At 54.4% G+C, this 22416-nt stretch overlaps 1 protein-coding gene across 8 annotated transcripts; it reads right to left on the reverse strand.

The window, feature by feature from the left end:
* Window positions 1-2166: 2166 nt before the first annotated feature.
* CNTROB (centrobin, centriole duplication and spindle assembly protein) lies at window positions 2167-22339 on the reverse strand. Of its 8 annotated transcripts, none has more exons than XM_045986073.1 (20): window positions 22159-22339; window positions 21154-21301; window positions 20263-20347; window positions 19965-20046; window positions 19341-19497; window positions 18123-18239; window positions 17793-17909; window positions 17364-17462; window positions 15954-16190; window positions 15503-15649; window positions 7110-7438; window positions 6626-6751; window positions 6293-6455; window positions 5287-5542; window positions 4277-4413; window positions 3991-4054; window positions 3674-3844; window positions 3439-3571; window positions 2898-2970; window positions 2167-2686 (listed from the first exon to the last, which is right to left on the reverse strand). In XM_045986073.1, exons 2-20 carry the CDS (start codon window positions 21232-21234, stop codon window positions 2561-2563), a joined length of 2700 nt encoding a protein of 899 aa, XP_045842029.1. In that variant the 5' UTR covers window positions 21235-21301; window positions 22159-22339; the 3' UTR covers window positions 2167-2560. The 8 variants fall into 8 exon arrangements, 6 of the variants coding, with proteins under 6 accessions (XP_045842029.1, XP_045842025.1, XP_045842027.1 ...); XR_006815986.1 differs by adding an exon at window positions 3061-3143 and having other exon boundaries at window positions 2648-2686; window positions 21154-22339; XM_045986069.1 differs by having other exon boundaries at window positions 21163-22339.
* Between the last annotated feature and the right edge of the window lie 77 nt (window positions 22340-22416).

The raw sequence follows: 22416 nt of genomic DNA on the forward strand, positions 1-22416 counted from the left end.
ATTCGCGCGCCCTGGAGCGTGGGCATCCCCCCCTTTTCTAGGTGACCCCAAAACGTTCCCCAGAGGGGCCCGCTGGTTTTCTCCGGGGTCCCCCGCAGCGGAGTGTGGGTGGACGTCCCACTGCAGACCACAAACCCCCCCACCCCCCTCACCCCCCTCATCCCCCGGCCTCGGTGACCCTGGAGGCACGTGACCGCCGACGCCAACCACACAGTGGCTGGTTTCGCAGTCTGCACGCACGCGCGGGGCCGAGCTCTGGCTCCCGCTGTCTCGGCCCCTGTTCCTGCCGCATCCAACCCGGGTTCCTGCATCCTAACAGAGGTGAGGGCCCCACGGCCACCTTCCGAGTCTCCTGTGACTCAGGTCCTGGCGACGAACTGTAAGCAATGCTGATGTGTGGCGTTTCCAAGTATGGGTCTCGAAACACCCGGCCTCTGGCTCTTCCCCCATTTGCCAGCCAGGCATCCCATGGGGCCCCGAGCTTGCTTCAGCCGCACAGATAATGACGCTGATCTGCAGGGAGCAGCGGGATGGAAGAGCCGGAGGCCCCAGGTGACCGCGTGGACCAGGGCCCCCTGCCACACTGGACTGTTGCCAGGGAAATGCACTTGGCCCCGGGGCCAGCGCACCACTGGTTTTCTTGGCTGTGAAGCAGCCTCATCACCCCAATATATTCCACCGCCAGAGCCCCTGTGCCCACTCCCAAGGGGCTGTGCGAGGGCTCGGGGACAAAATTCCACGTCACACCGCGTCCACACTAAGTGAAGCCTTGAAAGCCTGTATCCAGCTCCTTCACGTGTGGGTGTTTCTAGAACTCGCAAATTCTTTAATTCTGTCCCCCCTGGAATGTTCCCAAGATGATTATGGAAGGAAAAGGTTGGGGGGCTGCTTGTCTGTGGCTTTTCTCCCCTCCCCAGCCCCTCCTTGCCGGTCTCCAGTAAAGTGACAGGCTTCTTGCAACACGATGTGCATGTTACATGTAAGTACACAAGTCGCACAACGTGGTCCGGTCAGCACCGTGCCCCTTTCTGATTTTGTTCTGGAGAGTTGGGCAACATTCTCCAGACCGTCCTTCATGTCCGGAAAAATGTAGGGCACGGTGACGGACGGTGGCAGGCTGGAACCCAGGAGACGATGAGGTAAGACTTGGTGTTCATGTCCCCAGCTTTAAAAATGGCCTAAGACGACGTCCTAGCAATGGCAACCGCATGCCGCCAACCACAGTTTGTTCAGACCGGTTTTAGGAACTTGAAGTTAAAGAAAAAGCAAGGTTAACGTTTTCCTCGCTGGGTACAGGGACAGATGGGGCTTGGACAGTGTCTCTCCGCCTGAGAGCACAGCCCTGAGTGTGGGCACCGAGGCCAGGCTGTCCGGGCCAGAGCTGGTTCCAGGCGTTCATCTCTCGAAGTTTCTCCTCGGAGGCCCGCAAGACCCACGCACTCACGGATATGAAACACTGAGGTGTGTGCTATCGTCTATGCTGGCACTAACTGAGTAACTGGGGGGCAGAGTGACGGACCCCCAGTCACAGAAGACACCCCGGGGCGGCCCGGCCCTTCAGAGCCGTACCCGGCGTCCTCACCGCCCGCGCTGAGCTGGGAGCTGCAGCGGCCGCGGGTCCCGGGGCGTCGTCCTTCGGACTCTTGGCTGTCCCTGTTCGTGCGGGGACGCTGGGGCCTTCTGCGGCTTCACACACAGGCTTGTTCTTTCGCTCACTGTGGTGAGTAGGAGGACAGCGGGTTTTGTAGTGGCGGCTTTTTTCTTTTCCCCTGGCCGGCAGTCTCCACTTTACCCCATGTCTTACCGCTGTGCGTGTCTGCAGGTCGGTCAGCGCCCTACGGATGCCATCCGCAAGCTTTACTCGCCCTTACGGACCAACAGTCTTGGGGCGCCTGGGTGACTCAGTCGTTAAGCCTCTGCCTTCAGCTCAGGTCATGATCTTGGGGTCCTGGGATCGAGCCCCGCATCGAGGCCCACATCGAGGCCCGCATCAAGCCCCACATTGAGCTCCCTGCTGGGTGGGGAGTCTGCTTTTCTCTCTGCCCCTCCTCTGGCTTTGCTCTCTCTCCCCCACAATAAATAAAATCTTAAAAAAATAAAAAAGGAACCAATACTCTCCCCCAACAAATTTTTACTCAAACTCTTTATACAATAGTTTCACTTTTTTATTACAAGGTTTTTCTGATTAAGTAATACACGCTTGTTTTAGAAAATACGGAAATACAGAAACATATAAAGAAGAAAATTAGAATCTTCCATAATTCCACCACCAACTGCGGCTAAAATCGCTCTGCACGTTCTACTCTCGAAACACTGAGCCTTAGCTCACGGGAACTTCTCAGACCCAGCCAGAGGCCGTCTTTCTTCAAAGGCTTCATGTCTTTCCCACAGAATAGAAAACAGGAACGTACAACATAGAAAAAACATACTCAAGCAGAATGAGGTTTTTTTACAAAGTAGTTTCCTATAAAATCTCCGTTTCTGCAAATTCCTAGCAGTCAAGAGACTTGAATGCAGACTCTCGAGCATTTATTAAAATAAGAGTAGAAAGGGCAGGGGTTCATCTCCAGATGCCCCCCCGACTCCTCGTGCTGCTGGGGGCAGGGTGGCCGCCTTTCCTGCGAACCGGAGGTTTTTCGGTTTTAGGAGCTGCAGCAAGGCGGCGAGGGAGCACCTGGGCGGGGATCTGGGGTGAGGAGAAAAGGAGGCAGAGTTAGCCTCCCCGCCACTGCGGAAAGGCACCGAGCACAAAGAGCCGCAGTCACTCAGCAAGGGGGAGGGACCATGCTACGGAAGATGGACAGGAAGCAGGGGTCGGGCAACAGAGAACGGATCCAGCCAGGGACTGGTCAGCGAGAGCCCCTCCACGCCCCCATCCCTGCCCCACTATCCCTCACCTCTTTCCGGGGGATCTCACCCAAACGGGAGTCTGTGTTCCTTCTGGGGACGTTATCCCCTTGGCTGTCGGTCCTGCCACACAAACGGGAGGGATGAGGACGGGGAGCTGCCCCCCGCCCCACTCCCCAATCTGTCTCGGGAAGAAGAACAAACGAGACGGACCTGGGGGTCACGCGGGAGGACACGTGGCGGACTCGCTAGGGAAGTACACTAGGAGGTCACAGTCCTAGATTCTGAGCTCTGAGCTGCGGGGCAAAGAGCGGAAAACTAAGGCGGGAGGACATGAAGACACAGAGGTGCCGGTCACAGGTGAGGAAACAGACACTGGAAAGGAAGAGACCAGAGAGAGGCGGGAGCCCCGAGGGACAGAGAAGAGAGAAGACCGTGGGCCCACTGCTGCCCGCTTCCTTCCCCGGGAAGGAACAACGGATGCTTCTCCGTGGCTCCGTGGCCCACACCGGCCCACTCCTCCCTGCCTGAGCCGGGCTGCCCATGGGCCGCACCCCCTTCCCCACCCCGCACTGCCCTCCAGGCTGGTACCTGCCATGTTCCTGCCTCTTCAGGTAGAGCAGCAGGTCCTCGGCGGGCAGCGCCCCCCAGCCCCGAGCCTGGTACAGTCGCAAGAGCTGAGACACATCCATGAGCTGCCCCGCGGGAGCCAGCCCGTCTCCACCTGAGAGGCACAGCGGGAACCCAGAAGGGCCTTCAGTCCCAGGTACTGGCTCCGCACCGAGACCTCCCCTGTCTACGTCCTGGGAAGCCACGGCCTGCGTACCAGTGTCCGGGGAGCCGCCGCCGGGACCGCTGCTCTGGGAGTGGCTTGAGGGAATCTCATGCGCTCGGAAAAGACTGGACGCCACGGCCAGCGGCACTTTGGTTTTATGAACGGGGGGTGGGAGGTGTGGCACGCGCGGGGCTTCCTCCCAGGACGGGACAGTCAGTGGACCTAGAAGGACGAAATGTGACAATCAGGCAACGGGGCAAGGGCCAAGCCCTCACAAGGCTCTATGACCTTTGCGGGCTCCCAAAGGTCCGCGTCAGATCCCGCCTTCCCCAACCCCGGCCCCAGCCTTCTCCAGAGTCGGCCCTCACCAGACTTCGGGGGCAACAGATCCACAGAGGGGGCCTCGCTGTTCTGGGGGACCGTGTCCAGCAGCTGTGGGGACAACACAGTAAGGTTTCCTGAGGACCAATAAAGAAAGAGACTTGGGTGTGGGAGGGAGGCAGAGGCCGGGGAAAGTTCCAGAAGTGGGTATGAGACAGGAATCAGAGAGACTGGGACAGAAGCACCAGTCCTGAGAGGGGGTGCAGCCCCAGGAGGAGAAAATGGGGAAGGGGAGAAGGAGGTGAGGAGGGACGGGCAGGGGCCCCCTCCCACCTGCTGCAAAAAATGCTTGAGGCCCTCGAGCTGGGAGGGGGGCGGCAGCCCCTGCTTGAGGAAGCTGTCGCCGTCGGACCCAGGATCCTCTTCAGGGAACGGCCGCTCCGGCCTGTGGTCAGGGTGGAAGGTTCCGGCTGGAAAGGGAAACAGGGCCGTGTGTGTGTTGTAGGGGAAGGGAGTCTGCTACAAAGGAACCCCAAATGCCCAGAGAAAAAGGCCTATTAGATATAGCAGGGGCATCCCTGCTGGGAGAAGGGGAGGGTCGGAGTTTGCAGCTGCTGGAGAGAGGCCCAGCTGGGTTCTGAAAAGCGTGGTGGGGAGGAGAAGGCTGTGCCACCGGGACTCTGAGCAAAGAAACCCCACCACAAACTCCCCAAGACCGGAAGCTGATGCTCAGAACGGCTTGGAATTAAGGGACACACTCTGGCCCTGAGGGGAATACACTCTCATTCGACTACTTATTTCTACATTTAAAGCCGTGACGTCACCCGTCCCTCATTCTTCACTGGACCCCATTTCTGCACCCCAGAGCGCCGCCGTCCACCCAAGGGGACGCTGGCGAGCCAGGAAATGCCACCGCGCCCAAAGAACAGGGACCGACCCATCAGGGCGCCTCTCCTTGAACTGGACAGGAGACACAGAGACACCGATGTCTCTCTACTGTTGTCTGGAGCACCGGCTGCGACGAGTATCGCAGCCGGTCAAACGGTGGAGGAGAGGAGAGCAAGAACCCGGCAGAGAGCACGGTCCACCGAGGAAGGAGCTGCCCAGGGAGAGGGCAGCATCAAGGGCCCACGCGGCCCCAAATCGGCTCTGGAGGGCACCCGAGTCCCAGCTCCGCTTCTCATCAAGCCCAGCGGCGTCAGACTGCCACGAGCTCTCACTCACTCTCTCCCTGCTGCTCGTACCTTCTGGTCTTGGAGAGAGCTGGGGGCTGGGAGACTGCGGGAGCCCCACACAGAGAGGAGGTAAGAGGGCGCCTGTGAGGGACGCGGGCCCCCACTTACCCGAGGATGCGGTGAGCTTCGGCTCCAGGGGCTGGAAGGAGTGCTGGCTCTGGAAGGGGGGGCCCAGCAGGAGGCTGAGGTCCGTGGAGGGGCCGCAGAGGACAGGCGGCGGCCCTCCGAGCGACTCCTCCCCGGCTTCCCCGCTCTGCTGCAGCGCGGGCTTCAGGGCCACGGCCACGGGAGGCAGAGGCCACAGCCTCCGCTCCCCCTTCTCCGGCTCCTGAGGCCCAGGGCTGGAGGGGCTGCTGGCGGGGACCTGGGCACAGAGAAGGAAGGAGGATCACGCTCTGCGCACGCGGACCCGAGACTGGGCACAGGCGCCTTGATTCCAAGCTAAAGATGACGCGTGAGCAGAAAGCCCCTCGGAAGGGATCTGGTAACAACCAGACCTTCCATCCCACTTTCCGATGCTTATTTTCGACTTCTCAGTGCCTGTTCCAGGAGCCTTACAGGTAAGCCAGGCGGACACGGAGACGTGTGCGAATGATAAGTACGTCAGCTCTGTGCGTGGAAGCAGGCTGGAGGGGATGACTTTGATGCCACGAATGCACACTTGGCCAAGGGAGAAGTCCTGCCGCCACGCACGGGAGGCCACCGCTGGGGCCCAGTGAGCACGAGGCACGAGCCATGGGGGCGGCTTCCGGGCAAAGCGCCAGAGCCTGCGGGGCAGGGGAGGACAGACAGCACGTCCCCCTGCACGCCTTTACCAACTGTTTGATTTCCCTTTTTCCACGTGCGCGTTATTATCTCTTCCAAACGAGATTTTAGCTTAAAATAAGAACTGACAAATTACGGCCAGGAAGTGGGAGATGCCACCAGAACAGGGCGGGGGGTGAGACTCCTCTGGGGCTAGGGGAGGAGCGCCAGGCCCCCGGCCGGGGCCACCCTGGGGAGCAGCGACCCCGGCGAAAAGACTTCCTTCTTCTTCAAGGAAGCACACAGGGGATCCCCAATGCGGTGCTAGGACCGACCTCAGGACCAGCCGAGTCCGAGGGGCGATGCCTACCGGGGGGTTCACAGGCAGCGTGGGGGCGCTGAGCAGCTGGTTCGCCTCCTCCCAGTGGGCCTGCAGCATGGCCTGGAGCCTCTCCACCAGCTCGGCCCGCTGCTCCTCCAGCTGCTGGCGGCCGCTCTGCAGGTCGCGCACCCGCGCCTGCTCTCGGGCCAGCCTGGGGGAGAGAGGGCAGAGGGGACGGGCGGCCTCAGAGCGAGCGGGCACCCGAGACTCGGAGAGGTGCCGGGGCCGCTGCAGACGTGGACAGGCCCGCGGAGGGGGCAGCCCTCCGCCCTGCCCGGTTGGGGCTCCGCGCGCGGGAAAGGGCGGCCGCAGGGACCGGACCTGAGCTCGTAGTCCTGCAGCACCTGCCGCTGCCGCTCCTCCCGCTCCGCCATCTCCCCCTTGAACTGGGCCAGCTGAGAGGACAGTTCCTGCTGGTGCTGCGCGCTCAGCTCCTGCAGCTGCTTCCTGGGAGGGCGAGGGTGAGGACGGAGGGCTGAGCCTGGAAGCCAAGGTCATCAAAGGGGAAAGGGCCAGAAGCGGTGCCTGTGACGGCGACAGCGCCGGCCAGCCTTGCCGAGGCCCGGCAGGGCTCAGGAAGGAGGAACGGAGCAGGCGTCTGAGGACGGGGTGCCCAGAGGCAGACCCTGAGGTGAGGGTGTGTGGGACAGTGGCTCACTGAAGAAGCTTCTAGAAAACGCTGGTCGGGGAGAGGGGAAGCGGGAAGTGGGCCCGGGAGGGGCAGGGGGAAGCAGCTGAGCCCATGCGGGTCACAGCCCAGCACTGTCCCCGTCCAGGCAGGGGTGCACCCGGGAGGGCCCAGCACCTGTGGTTCTCCCGCAGGGCGGCGGCCTGCCGGAGGCTGCTCTCCTGGGCCTGCGCCAGCCGCTCGGTCACCTGCTGCTCCAGCCGCACGGCCAGCTCGGACTCCAGCTGCAGCCGCTGGCTCTCGTAGCGCGCCTGGGGGCCAGGAGAGGCGAGCTGAGGGCTCCCGGGCTGGGGCTGGATGGGAGGCAGACAGAGCGGCCAGCGCCCCCACCCCACGCCAGAGGGAGGAAGAACGGGGCGCAGGGACGGGAGGCTCCCCGGCGGGACTCCGGGCGTCCTCCCCGCGGAAGGACAGGTGATGCTGCACAAGAGAAGCATCTGTGTAGCCTAAAGCGCGGGCAGGTCGAAGGAGCCCATCTTCACGACAGGCAGCAGACGTCCCTGTCCCCTCCGCCTAATGCAGGGTCGTCCCAGGTTCCTTCCTCACAGTCCTTCTGCGCCTCTCCGAAACCTGACCGTCCCACACGGAACCGGACTTCCGAATCCCAGTGCCCCGCCACCAGCCCCGCAACCCCGCGCCCCCTGCTGCCCCTCCAAGTGTCCAGACGGGGCGGATGTTTCTCGAGCTCCGTCCTCAGTCCTCTCCCCGACCGCCTCCTAACATTCCGGGTCCCAGAGGCTTTCACGTGTGTTATTAAACACGGGGCACTCGGGCTATGTTTTTTCTTACCATTTATACCTTGAGCGCTTTCTAAATCTCTCTGGGTAGCTGGACTTTACGCCCGCACACTCAGAAGCCCCCGGAATAAGGGTTCTTGGCTCACCTCAAACGAAACAACGCCAACACTGAGATCATCTGGTGTCGTATACTCGAATTTCTCCTCCTACGTTACTTCTTACCTTAGTTCACGGCACCACTCTCCACGGGGACACGCGCGTTATAGGTCGGCCCTGACTCTCCTGCTTCTGTCCACCTTCCCAAGGGCCCTTCCGTTCTACCTCCTGAACATCTCCTGACTCCAGTCCCCCGCTCACGACTGCGGCCGTTCACTACCAGGTCACGCCTACTTGATCTCCTGGCCTCTCCTCTACCCCGCACCCTCTCTTGCGTTGCCCCAGGAGATCCCGCACTTTGTGCCCGAGCGAATATTCTAGAATACAATGTGCTCATTTTTTCCCCTTGTTTGAAACCGTTCAAAGACCACCGCTACCTGAAGAACGAAGTCTGGCTGCCCAAAACGGCTTGCACGGCGACCCCACTCGGCCCGCTCTCCTGCCATGTGAAACCCTTCGCGATTCTACCAGTGTGGGTTTTTTTTTTTTTTAATTTTGTAAAAATTGTGGTAGAAAAAAGCACATAATATAAAATTTACCTTTTTAACCACTTCTAAGCATACAGGTGAGTACTGTTAACTGTATTCACAGGACTGTGCAGATCTCCAGGAATTTTCATCTTATAAAATGAAAACAGTATGCACTGTCCCCCATTTCCTCCCATTCCAGCCCTGGTCTAACTTCTGCGTCCCGATACTGACTGCTCTAGACAGCTCACTGCCTGCCTTCTCCTGGTGGGAAACTTAAAGAGCTACTCCCTCGGAGCCGCCGATGGCCCTTAAGTAATCTGCTCTACAGAATGGGCGCCCAAGGCTTACGTACAATGACGCTCACGGCAGCACTACGTTCACAGTGAAAAATTGGTGTCCGTGTACATTTCCCATCGGAAGGAAAATGCTTAAGAAAACTATAATGCCCCCATTCGCTGTGACATTACACAACTCTTCAAAGTCACAATGTCCATCTTTCTGCACGTACTGCGCGTCTGGGATGTGGAAAGATGTCTCTAATAAAAGGTAACAGTGACAGGTTACAGCAAACGCATATGTTTTTTTTAAAGCTGCAACCCACGGGGCACCTGGGTGGCTCGGTCAGTTAAGTGTCCGACACTTGGTTTCGGCTCAGGTCATGATGTCCGGGTCCTGGGACAGAGCTCTGTGCCTGGCTCCTTGCAGGGAGTCTCCCTGGGATTCTCTCTCCCTCTGCCCCTCCCGCCACCCCTGGCTCCTTCTCTCTCTCCTGCCCCCAAATAAATAAATACATCTTAAAAAAAAAAAAAAAAAAAAGGCAGCAACACACAAACTCAAATAAAAGATCCTGAAAGGACACATACAAAGGGACGTGGTAAGAAAGGTAACCAGGGGCGCCTGAGTAGCTCAGTTGGTTAAGCAACTGCCTTCAGCTCAGGTCATGATCCTGGAGTTCCGGGATCGAGTCCCACATCGGGCTCCCTGCTCCACGGGGAGTCTGACCTTCTCCCCTCTCATGCTCTCTCTCAGTCTCTCAAATAAATAAATAAAAATCTTTAGAAAAAAAAAAGAAGGGTACCCAAGTCTTTCTACACTTTGACTGAAGAATGCATGTTATAGTTTCGAAAGTAACTCCTAAACAGAAATTTTAAAACCAGCTGATCTCTGGGTGGCTCAGTGGTTTGGGCCACTGCCCTCGGCTTGGGTCATGATCTCGGGGTCCTGGGATCGAGTCCCGCATTGGACTCTCTGCTCAGCAGGGAGCCTGCTTCCCTCTCACTCTCTCTGCCTGCCTCTCTGCCTACTTGTGATCTCTGTCAAATAAATAAATTAAAAAAAAAATCTTTAAAAAAAAAAACAGCTGACAAAAGAAGGAAAATGACAAAAAAGAAAAAGTAATGAATCTCAAAGGTGACAAGAAAGGAGAGAAGAATAAACATTAAATATGTAAGACAAAATGAAATCTAAAGTTAAAACATAGATCCAACCATCAATAAATAAACCGAATGTAAAAGATTTTGACGCTCCAATTAAGAGACAAATATATAAAGGCTGAAGTAAAGATTACAAAACTATTAGCCAGGCAAGCTCTACTTGAAGGAAAAAACTTAAAAAATATTTTCGAAAAGGCTGGTGTAAATCTAGCAACATCGTATTATTAGGCAAAAACTGATTTTAAGGTAAAAGGCCTGAAGAGATAAAGAGAGTTACCTCGTATGGATAAAACATCCAATTTATCAGGAAAGATGTAGAATTTTAAAACTTATATGTGCTTAACAACGGCCTTAAAGGGGCAGCTGGGTGGCTCAGTGGGGTAAAGCGTTTGCCTTCGGCTCAGGTCATGATCTCAGGGTCCTGGGATTGAGCCCCACATCGGGCTCCCTGCTCAGCAGGAAGCCTGCTTCCTCCTCTCTCTCTGCCTGCCTCTCTGCCTACTTGTGATCCCTGTCTGTCAAATAAATTTTAAAAGCTTAAAAAAAACAAAAACAAACAAAAAACACAACGGCCTTAAAATGTATAAAGCAAAAATTGACAGAATACAGGAGAAATAGAAAAATCCACATTCAGTGAGATGTTAACAGAAAAAAAATCAATAAGGAAACAACGATTTAAATAGCGCAATTAAACTCAACACACATACAAATAGACACATACATAACACTTCACCAACAACTCTAAGATACATATTTTTAAGCATACATGAGACACTTAGAATAATGGACCATAGATTAGAACAAAAACTATGTATCAAAAAATTTCAAAGAATTTAAGTAACAAAAATGATATATTCTCTCACATCCGCAAGAAACTCTCCAGTGATGGGGGCAGGGGAAGGGAGAGAGGGGGACGGGGAGGTGCAGCCAAATGGACGAATGTTGTGAAATGTCAATAGGTAAATGTAAGCGTCATTCATTATACTATTCATGCAACACTTTAAGATAGAAATATTTTAACACACAAAGTTGTGTGAAATACACTTCAGCAATTTTTTTTTAAAGACCATACTCTCTAATCACAAAGTTAAGCTATAAATCAATAATAAAAACATAAGTAAAGGGGCGCCTGGGTGGCTCAGTGGGTTAAGCGCCCGCCTTCAACTCAGGTCATGATCTCAGGGTCCTGGGATCGAGTCCTGCATCAGGCTCCTTGCACATGGGGGAGTCTGTTTCTCCCTCTGCCCCACCCCCCACGTGTGTGCATGCTCTCTCTCTCTCTCTCAAATAAATAAATAAAATCTTTTAAAAAATAATAATAAGTAGGGGGCGCCTGGCTGACTCAGTCGGTAGAGCATGGAACTCTTGGACCTCAAGGTTGTGAGTTTGAGCCCCACATTGGGTGTGGAGATTACTTAAAAATAAAATCTAAAAAAGAAAAAAAAAAAAGAGAGAGGAAAAAGAGATTTGACAGGAACATCTCCTGTGGAAGCCCAGACATTGGGATTACTAATCGAAGACACTGAATCAACAGGCTTAAATATACTCAATGAACTATCTGGACAACCAACTGGAAATCAGAACAATGAATGAACAAACAGAAAAAGTCAACAGAGACATAAATTAGAAAAAAGAACCAAACAAATTCTGGAGCAATAAAGTACAATTGATAATATGAAAATTTTACTAGGTACCACTCCATACCCCTATTTCACTATACACCCCTACTGAAATAACCGAAATCCAGAACGTCGACCACAACAAATGTTGGAGAGAATATGGAGCAACAGGAATGCCCGTCCATTGCTGATGGGAACCCAAAATGATACAACTCTGGAAGACACGGTGGCGGTTTCTGACAAAACAAAATGTACTCTTACCACACAATGCGACAGCCATGCTCCTTGGTATTTACCCAGAGGAGTTAAACACTTAGGTTCACACCAAAACCTGCACATGGCTGTTTACAGCTTTATTCTTAACTGCCAGAAATGAGAAGCAACCAAAGTGTCCGTCAGTAGGCGCACAGCTAAATACACCGTGGCACACCCAGACGGGACATTATTTAACACTAAAAAGATATGAGCTATCAAGCCACGGAAAGACACGGAGAAAATGTAAATGCCTATCACTAAGTGAAGGAAGTGAGTTTAAAAAGGTTATGTATTGTAGGACTCCAATTATATGACATTCTGGAAAAGGCAAAACTGCAGAGGCAGTAAAAAAGACCAGAGGTTGTCAGGGGCTGGAGGGAGGAAGGGGTGAACAGGCCGTACGCCAAGGGTCTTCAAGGCAGTGACACTGAGCGCAACACTATACAGGTGGGTACGTGTCATTATAAATTTGTCCAAACCCATAAAACGAACAACAGCGAGAGGGAACCCTAACGTAATCTGTGGACTCTAGGTGATAATGACGTGTAAGGGTAGGTTGGCCCACTCTAACCAATGGACTCTGGTGGGGGACGTTGGTAATGCGGGTGGCTATGTGTCTGTGGAGGTAGGGGGTATATGGGAAATCTCTGTACCTCCCGCTCACTTTTGCTCTGAACGTGTAACTGCCCCCCAAAATAAAGACTATTTAAAAAATTCACCAAAGGGACTCACTGGCAGAGTTCAGCAGGAAGAAGAAAGGGCCAAGGAACCGGAGGATAAGCAACAGAAATTGTGCAATCCAATGAGCAACAAGGAAAAAACATCAAGAAAACTGAACAGAACCCGAGGGACCTGTGAGACATCCCACAGATGCATTAGCAAAGTCCCAGAATGACAAGAAAGACAGAAAGAACAGAAAAAAAAAAAAAATCTGGGAAAAAAAAAAACAGCCCCAAATGTCCCAAATTTGATAAAAGACATAAATCTACCCATCCCCCAAACTCAACAATCTCTAAACAGAACGAACTAAAGGCGATCCACACTATAACACAGCACAGTCCTACTGTCAAAAGCCAAACATGGAGGGGCACCTCGGGGGTTCAGGCCATTAAGTGGCCGACTTTGGTGTCGGCTCAGGTCGTGGTCTCGGGGTCATGGGACTGAGCTTGTGCTGAGCTCCAGCTCGGCGTCAGGCTCCCTGCTCAGCAGAGTCCGCTTGTCTATCTCCACGTGCTCATCCCCTGGCTCATGTGCATATTCTCTCTCAAATAAATATATAAAAATCTTAAAAAAAAAAAAAAAAAAAAAGCCAAACACAGAGAAAGGAGCAAGAGAGACAAGAGAGAAGCCCCTTGTCCCTTAGGATAGCGCCTCCGTAAGACTGACTGCCAACTTCTCGTAGGAAGTTATGGAGGCCAGAAGGCAGGGGAATGCCACATTTCAAGGGCCGAAAGAAAATCAATGGTCAAGTGAAACAAAATAGGAAAAATTTCAAGACGAAGAAGAAATTAAATCATTCTTAGATAAAGAAAAGTTAAGAGTATTCATTTCTAGGAGACCTGACCTACCAAAAACGGAAGGGAGGCCTGCAGGCCTGTGACCTGAAGCCATACGAAGAAATAAAGAACGCCAATGCATGCTGCTCCGTGAGTGAACACAGACACCTGTGCTACTGTGCTTTTGGTCGGTAGCTCCTTTCTTCCTATGGGATGTAAAAGGCAGGTGCACCAAACGGGACGAGAAATCTGTGTCTGTAAAACTGTGAAAGCGGAGAGACGCAGACGTACGGAACACTGGTTGCGCACTGTTGAAACTGAAGTTAGTGTCCTTCACTAGTGACCGTTACTGTAAGACATTAATTGTAACCTCAAGGGAATCATTAAGAAAATGACTTCAGGGGCGCCTGGGTGGCTCAGCGGGTTAAAGCCTCTGCCTTCAGCTCAGGTCATGATCCCGGGGTGCTGGGATCGAGCCCCGCATCGGGCTCTCTGCTTAGCTGGGAGCCTGCTTCCTCCTCTCTCTCTGCCTGCCTCTCTGCCTACTTGTAATCTCTATCTGTCAAATAAATAAATCTTTAAAAAAAAAGAAAAAGAAAAAGAAAATGACATCAATAATGTACAGAAAAAGAAAAACAAAGAGAATCAAAAACGGTACACAAAATATCGATGAAATACTCCAAACAGGCAGTAACGGGTGACTGAAAAACAGAAACAAAGAAGACGTACAGAAAACAAATAGTTAAATGGCAGAAATCAGTCTTTCTTTGCCAGTAATTACTTTAAATGTAAATGAATTAAACCCTCCAATTAAAAGGCAGAAATTGGCAGAAGGGATTAAACAACAAAATAAAACAGGATCCACTATATGTGGTCAACAAGAGACTCACTTTAGGTACAAAGACACAAAAGCCTGTTAAGTAAAAGGATGGAAAGAGACAGTCCACGCAAACAGCAACCAGGAGAGCTAGGGTGGGGACTAGATGATCGTTAGACAAAAGTAGATTTTAAGCCAAAAAAGGTTATATCAAGGAAACACGACAATATAAACATCTATGTACCTAACAGAGCCCGAAACACATGAAGACAAATGGGCAACCGCCGTGCAGTAGTGGCTGGAAACAGCAACACGGATGGAACAGTAAGGAAACCGACAACCTGAATAACGCTAAAGCCGGGCACTACCGCGGGATTCAATGATAAACAAAACTCCTTGCCTTCGAGAAATCCACAAGATTTTAAAAGGGGCAGAATGGAGCATATTAGGAGAAAAATTCAAACAGGGGAGGGAAAGGGGATCATCAGAGGCTGCAGATCTTACTCAGTGAGTGGGGAAGACCTCACCGCAAAGATGACCGAGAGCCAAGAATCGTTCAGTTGCTCGACAGTCATCTATCACGCTACTTCAAGAACGTGTGTGCTAGACAGTCCCCACCCCCAGGTGATGGCACCCTGTTGGCCAGGACGGTTCCCAGCTCCCGGCACGCAGCACCCAGAGCAGGGCTGTTGTGCAACTCGATGAATACCCGGCGAGCGGCACTCTGGAGGGCTATGGCCGCTCACGCACCACTGCGGAGTCGGACCAACACCTCTACCCTCAGTCCTCTACTAGCAATTAGTTTCCATGTAGTCAGTCCGCCACTCCCGCCGGCTGGGTGAAAAGTAAAACGACGGTCCTCTTCCCAACAGTGGCCTCGCTACCCCAGAAACTGGGTGTGTCTCCTTACATGCATCGTTAATGAGGAAAGTCACTCAGGCTGACTTGCTCGGGAACCTCACTGGTGTGCCCTTACCACACGCTTTACACACACAGTAGTCGCCCCCCCAACGGTTTTGCTTCTGGCCCTTTGGGTTATCCACGGTCAACTGTGGTCCCCCAGCAGGCCATCCCCCTTCTAATGCAGGAAGGTCGGTAGTAGCCTAATGCTGTGTCCCATGCCTGTGCCCACGCCTCCTCCACCCCCCGATGTGGGCACCTCCCCATCTCACAACCTCACCTGGAGGCCAGTGAGGGTGGGACAGTGAGCCGTGCTGAGAGAACGTATTCGCATAACTTATCGCGGTCGCTGCTATAAGTGCTCAGGTTGACACATGAGTGACCGTCCATCTCTTACTGTGAATACTTTGTAAATTAACCTTGACCGTAGGTGCCGCCGTACAGAAAACACGTGGTACGTACAAGGCTAATAGGACGCGCAGTCTTGGGCACCATGTGCCCCGCGGACAAAGCAGAAGGTTTTAGGGGTCAAAATTCCCACTAAAAAATGGCAGCATTGGCCACGACTCCCAAAAGGTCCCTGGGTCTCAGACCGACGGCATCCTCGGGACCGTGCCGCCCCCTGACCTGCACCAAGCTCATCTCCAGCTGCAGGGCGTCCCGCTCTCTCCGGGCCGTGTCCAGCTCGCCCTCCAGCCGCCGCACCTCCGACTGCACCAGCGCCAGCTGCTGCTGGGCCTCCCGCGCCGCCTGCACCTCCCTCTGTGCGTTCCCCTGGGAGGGGAGATCCAACTCAAGTGTGCGTCCCCTTCCCTACCTCCCGGTCACCTCCCTTCCCCAAGGCATCCTCCCATGCCCTGAAACCCAAGCCGCTGCTCGCCCTCTTCACACCTGACTCTCTGCTGCGCTCTGGGGCATCTCCCTCTTCCGTCTTCTGGGTACCAGGTGTCCCCCCGGCCCCGCCTGCTGGCCCCGCCCCTTCCACCGTGTGCCCCATGGACAGTTCCTCGCTCTCCAGCCCCGTCCCGTCAGGCCCATCTCATTCTGCGGTCCCCCACCCCAAGACGGCCGCTCTAACCTTCTCCTTTTCCAGCTGCGCACGCGCCTCCTCCTGCAGGGCCCCGAAGTGCTCCTGCAGCTGGCGCTCCTGCTGGGCCCAGGCCTGCCGCTCCTCCTCCAGGGCCAGCCGCAGCGTCTCCAGCTGCCGGTGCTCGCTCAGCTGTCCTGCCCGAGCCTCATCCCGCTCCTCCTGCAGGGCCCGGCTCCGCTGCTGCTCCAGCTCCAAGCTCAGGGTCAGGGCCTGCCGCTCCTCCTCCTGGAGTCCCAGAGAAAACCGCGACCCTGAGCAAGCCCTCAAGAGACCAGCCGTCTGCCCCCGTCCAGTGTACCCGCTGAGAATCGTGTCCCCTAAAGGCACAACAGCTGTCAGGCCCCTAGGCCCATGACATGGCAAACAGGAGCGTCTGTTAGAATTTGGTACATCTGGGTTCAAATCTGTTTGCATCCCAGCTGTCACCTGCTACATGTTCATAGGCACACCTCTTTCTCCGCAAAGTTGGCCTCGTATCTAGGGCCTGCCTTGTGAGGATTACGGCAAAGAGCACACAGAGAGCAATTAGCAGCGTCGGGCATGCAGTCAGTGCTCGATACGTGACAGCGGTCGCTATCGCCATTAAAAGAAGCTGCACCGGGGCGCCTGGGTGGCTCAGTGGGTTGAGGCCTCTGCCTTCGGCTTGGGTCATGATCTCAGGGTCCTGCGATCGAGCCCCACATCAGGTTCTCTGCTCGGCGGGGAGCCTGCTTCCCCCTCTCTTTCTGTGCCTGCCTCTCTGCCTACTTGTGATCTCTTTGGCAAATAAATAAAATCTTTAAATAAAAAAAAAAAAAAGGAAGCTGCACCAAGACTAGAAGGTCCAGCCTCTGGTCATGAGTCAGCCAAGCAGCAGCCATGACCGGCGCTGTGGGATAAAGCCCGTGAAGATGACAAGGACCAGCTCACACATCTCCAGCATGCGTCACGCACACTACCGAGTTCCAGTCCTAGCTGCTAATTCATACGGGTAATCATCGTACCATTTCAGCAATAGGAAACCCAACGGAGTCTCACCCCATACCTTTTCTGGCTCTGCCCTAGACCTCAGTTCCCAAACCTGGCTGCACAAAACCTAGGAAACTGCTGATATTTCAGCACATTTCAGCTCCCCGGCCCCACAACATATCTACTGAGTCAAAACCACTGGCGACGGGTCCCCGGAATCTACACTGTAGGCCGATCCCCTAGTCAATTCTGGTGAGGCGATGATTTGCAGTCTCTCATGCCAACTTGGCAGCCAAGCCCCATTCACAGAGAACCTAGCAGAATGAGCGTTCTAAGGGACAGGCTTGGAGAAACACGCCCCTGGTGCAGCTCCCACACCCACCAATGGCCCACAGCACTCTAGAATTCGTGAGGGGCCTCCCCGGAGTGCACCCAACCCGGCCATCTCACCAGCGTCTCTCTTTCCCGTTGCTGCAGTCTCGCACTTTCCTGCTCACGAGTCAGGGCCTCCATGGCCTCAGAAAGGCTCTGCTCCAGGTGGGTCACTGTCTTTCAGGGACAGGGGAACACAGGACAGAGGAACGGAGGGAAATCCCCGCACGTTATACTGCAGAAAGCTTGTGCGATATCGACTTTAAAAGTGAGCCCTAACTCCGTGACTTGGCGGCCCGAGTGGGGAAATCTGGGAAGACGTCGAGGACACAAGTCTGGCAGCAGGAACAGTGAAGGCAGGGAGGGGGATGGGGACAAGAAAGGCTGGGCCTGCAGCTCCAAGACTGAGCCCAGTCTGCTGGGGACCCGGATCTGGAGCTATCTGGACTCCCTTCCCCTATCGATCCGCCCCACAGGCTCTCATGCCGTCCAGTCCGGGTTGCCCACCTCCTGCTGCTTGCTCCTGGTGAGCTCAGCGGCCTGCCGTTCCTCCTGGAGCCCCCGCAGCACCTCTGCCCGCTCGGCCTCATGACGGTTCCAGCCCTCCACCACTCGGGCCAGGGTCTCAGGGGAGGAAAGGCAAATGGAATTTCACAGTAATTTTCTGGCCCTGGTTCTGCCCGCGGGGGCGGGATCAACAGCCACCTTCTCCTGGGGGTCCGTAAACCCACCCCCAGCTCCTAGCGTGAACAGAGAAACGCTGGGCGGCCACCCCACCTTTCCTGTTTCTCGGCACCCCCCACGGAGAGACCCACCCGCCTTCTGCCACCCTGGCACCTTGTCCAGCTGCTCGATCATGACATCCTTCTTGCGGTCAGCAGTCACAGCCACAACTAACTGCTGTTGGAGCTCCAGCACCCGGGTCTGGAGGCTCTGAATATGGCGCTCACAATGCTGGGGAGGAGGACGACAAGCCTGGGTGTCACATCTCTAGTCTGATGGAAGCATCAAACTTCCCAGCACCTCTCGGCGAAAATGGGCTGGAGACAGGGAGCCCAGGTCCTGAGAACAGAATAGGTCTGGAGAAGAAGAATCAGGAATTCTGGAGCAGGAATCTGGAGGCCAAGACCAGGTCAGGAGATGGGGCTTAGTTTCCCGGATCTCCTGAGGAAGACTCCCGTGGACCTTCTGGCAGGACAGCAACAGCCCACACTGCGGAGTGGGAGGTGACTCGTGCCTAAAGCAGCTCATTGGGCACAATGGTTAAACGTGGCCAAGGAGAAAGGAGGAAACCTTTCATTCAGGCGCAGGCAGTTTCAAACAGACGAAGAGATGGTTCCAAAAAGGACAACACAGCCAATGACTGTAACTTTTCCCCTGCCTAGTCCACCTCTCTGCCCCTCAGATATGCTGGGGCTTGCAGAGACCGTCCGATGTATCACAAGTAGCCATAAAGCCTTCGCAAAGGCCAGCGAGGCGTGTTGTTCATTCCCTACACGCTTCTACAACGTATCCTTGTGTCAGGCACATTCCAGACGCTAGGAAGACAGTGCTGAACAAGATAAGGTCTGATCTTCAAGCAGCTTAAATTTTAGAGAAGAGAAGCAGACAAGATATCTGGGACTGTGATAAGCTATATATATATATATTTTTTTTTAAAGATTTTATTTATTTGACAGAGAGAGACAAAGCAAGACAGGGAACGCAAGCAGGAAGAGTGGGGAGGGAGAAGCAGGCTCCCGGCTGAGCAGGGAGCCTGATGAGGGGCTCGATCCTAGGACCTTAGGATCATGACCTGAGCCGAAGGCAGATGCTTAACCGACTGAGCCACCCAGGTGACCCTGTGATAAGCTCTATGAAGGAAGCACCCAAGTGACCTGAACGCCCACCCAGAGGAGAGGTGTGCATCTTAGACACAAAGTCGGTCAAAGTCGGCCTCCCTGAACAGCCATCTGAGCAAAGTCTCAGGTTATAGGCCCTCGACCCTCAGCCCTTCCCAGCACCCAGCCTATTTCTAATCTTTGCTACTTTCGAAAGGAAGCCTTGGTGACTCACCTTGCGACGGGTGTGCTCGGAATCCAGGGCATCTCTCAGGCCTTGGAAATCCGGGGGATTGACGGGGGGCCCTGGGCGAAGACTGGCGTAGCGGGGAAATAACTCCTCCAGGGCTTGGGCTGAGCTAGACGGAGACAAGTCTTGCAGGGGCCGGGTGCTGAGCAAAGCAGGCAGAGAGTATCAGGCTGCGGAAAGCTTTTGAGAGCCCCGAGTCCAAGCGTGACATTTTACAAACAATGAAACGGAAACTCAGAAAGAGCAAGAGACTTGGCCAAAGTCATAGAGCTGGACAGCACTCAGGTACTGTGATTCACTCCGCACTGCTCCTCCCTGTCTAGCACACTCCCAGCAGTAAAAGTCTTAGCAGAACAAGCCAACTCTTCTGGCGGAAGAAGGACTAGAGGTTGGGAGAAAGCCAGGTACTAGGCAACAGATGCCCACGTTCGAGAAGGAGTAAAGGGGGATAGAAAATAAGAAAAGGAAAGGATGAAAACCAAAAGCTAAGGGACAAGCATCTTAGGTCCCAAAGAGACAGAAAAGCAGGAAAGACAGAACTAAGGAAGAGACACGCGGCTTTCCGAGAAAACAAGCACGCAAACTAGGAGAACCCCAAGGGAAACTCACTTAAGCAAGGTGGCTGTGCTGTCACTGTCAAAGGAGTCCTCTTCTCGTCTCTCTGAGCCGGGACCCGGAGCGACGGGATCGCCTGCAGGCAGCCAGAGGGACCGCACAGCCAGGGTCAGGTAAGGATAGGAACAGGGAGCACTTGAAGACGAAGAGAGGAGAGGGCCTTTCCTTTTGACTTTATGCACTCCTCCAGCCCCTCTCCCAAAGAACTGGAGCCTTTCCTCCTGCCCTCTCTTGTCTCGGACGCCTTCCACTCTCTGCCTTCTCCCACCCCTTAAATCTGGGTTTAACTCACGATAGGCCGCATCCCGGGAGTTTTGGAGCATGCTCTGTAGTTGACCCCGAACACTTTCCATCTCAAAGATATGCCTGGAGCCATCCTAGGGAAAAAAAAGCAACACGGAGATCAGAAGCGATCTGAATGACTTATGTTCTACCTACTGCCAGGGTCCCTGGCATCTGGGTCCCCTAAAACCCAAGAATTTTTACTCCAGCACCTGGGATAGCCAAGAAAACTGGAACTGACTCAATAAGGGTTGAAATTCAAATGCCTACAGAAATCAGGTAAGAAAATAAATTAATTGGGCACGTTAAGACAAGCCTGGTGAGGATCCTTGCCAACTAGAGAGCAAATACCTCGTCTAAAGACCATACAGTCCGGGGCTATCAGTTTTCCGAACTGCTCCTAGTACCTGTCACAAGATACCACCGGTTTTCCAAACCCAACCAGTGTGCAAGACTAATAACCAACCTCTCTGTGACATGCGTAATCGATTAGACCGTGTTTTAATGATTGACATGCCCAAGTGTAAACCATACAGTGAAACTAGCTTTGAGCTGGAAGGAGCTTAGCAAATTTTGCTATCCTTGCGTTCCTAGATCCCTCTTGAGTTGAAGAAACCTTAACCTCGTTCAGTGCCCAAGTCAAGGCACAGCAACCAGTCCCATGGTGCAGGTGTCTCTGACCACAAAACCTTAGAAGTTTCACAATTTTCCAAATTATGGCATCCCCCAGGCCACTTCCACTCCCAGAAACATTTGCTCCCAGGAACAAGGAGAAGGAACTCTGTCGCTTAAAGGAATTTGAAATCCAACAACAGGAGTTCAAGTCTCAGCAAAGCAACTTTTTTTTTTTTTTTTTTAAACCAGCGCCCATTCCAAGACCCTAGAGGTCGCCAAGACACACCTCTCTCACCTTTTTCTTCAGGTTGTTCTCCAAGCCAACCGACAAGCTGCGACTCAGCTCCTGGGCCAAGCCATCTAACATCTCATGAGGAGGTGGGGAGGTGGTGGGGAGATACAGCTGGGCTCTGGCGGTGGCCTCCGCCTGGCGACTGAGGTGCAAAGAAGCATAGAGCTGGGACGTCACCTCAGAGGACACTTGGTTCAGCCCAGGGGCTTCTGATGAATCACTGAGGAGATCCTCAGCCCGGAGAGGTGAGCCGGGGCGGGTAGCTGATGTTGCCATGAGTACAAGCACGAGACAACTCCAGACAGCAGAGCTGGGAACTCCCGGTCCTGCTTTAGAAGACCCCAGGGGAGGAACTGCACCCCGAAAGAAGATCTGGGAGAAAGGAGGACGACTCCAAGCCAAGGAGTCTTAGTGATTAACAGCAGGAAGGCTTTCTGGTTAGAGGAAAGGTTGCCAGCGGTTCCAGAGGCCATGGGAGAGGGCAAAAGCATTTCCTTCCACAGCCCCTGGAACTGGTGGAAAAGGAGGGTGCAGCAAGGTGGGGGTGGGGACAGAAGACCGAGGGGCGACAGCGCAACTGCAGTTCCCCTGGAGTGTTCAAGACCAACTTCTGGCACAGGCTCTTATACTCTCCCACTCAGAACGTGCAAACTGAAACCAATCCAGCAGGGGCCTGATTGCCCTCCAGCAGTCTTATTTGGCCCTCACCTGGCCCGGGTCTCCGAGAGACAGGACCCTCACGGCCCACACCTCCTCACGCCCCTTGCCATGCACCTGTTCTACCCACGGTCAACCCTCCTGTATATCCCCTCCGACCGCTCCTGGCAAGAAAGCCATAGCAAGGCTCCTCTGAATCCCTCCCTCCGGGCTAACCCAAGAGAAACTTCGTGAACCCTCGGCCACCCCCTCAGACCTCTCTAAAAAGTCCGCCGCCCTCCAGTCTAGCCTGAGACCCTCTACCCCGACCACCCCTGGCGACTCCCCGCCACACAACCAGACCTCAGTCCCGCTCAGTTTGTCAAAGTGTGGACCAGGGATTGTCCCCTTGCCCTGAGCCCCGGTCCGGGAGACCAAGGACCCCTGCACAGCCAACCCCGCCGCCTTCCCCACACTCAAAACCGTTGGCAGCCTCCCGCCCACCGTCCGCAGCCCCGCCTCGCTCTTCTAGATGACGTCACCATCCCTGCGCTCTCCCTCGCAGGCGCCCCGTCCGCTTCTAAAGCCCGGGAGCCCTAGATGCGCGTGCGCAGCACCCGG

This window comes from Meles meles, chromosome 18, assembly GCF_922984935.1.
Source record: "Meles meles chromosome 18, mMelMel3.1 paternal haplotype, whole genome shotgun sequence".
In the NCBI taxonomy this organism is placed as follows: domain Eukaryota; kingdom Metazoa; phylum Chordata; class Mammalia; order Carnivora; family Mustelidae; genus Meles; species Meles meles.

Coding starts and splice junctions, on each gene's coding strand:
- CNTROB (XM_045986068.1), bottom strand. CDS start 21,435: ATGGCAACATCAGCTACCCGCCCCGGCTCACCTCTCCGGGCTGAGGAT. Junction 20,348..21,153: donor TGAAGAAAAAGGTGAGAGAG/GTGTGTCTTGGC, acceptor TTTTTTCCCTAG/GATGGCTCCAGGCATATCTT. Junction 4,414..5,286: donor GAAGCTCACCGCATCCTCGG/GTAAGTGGGGGC, acceptor TTCCCTTTCCAG/CCGGAACCTTCCACCCTGAC.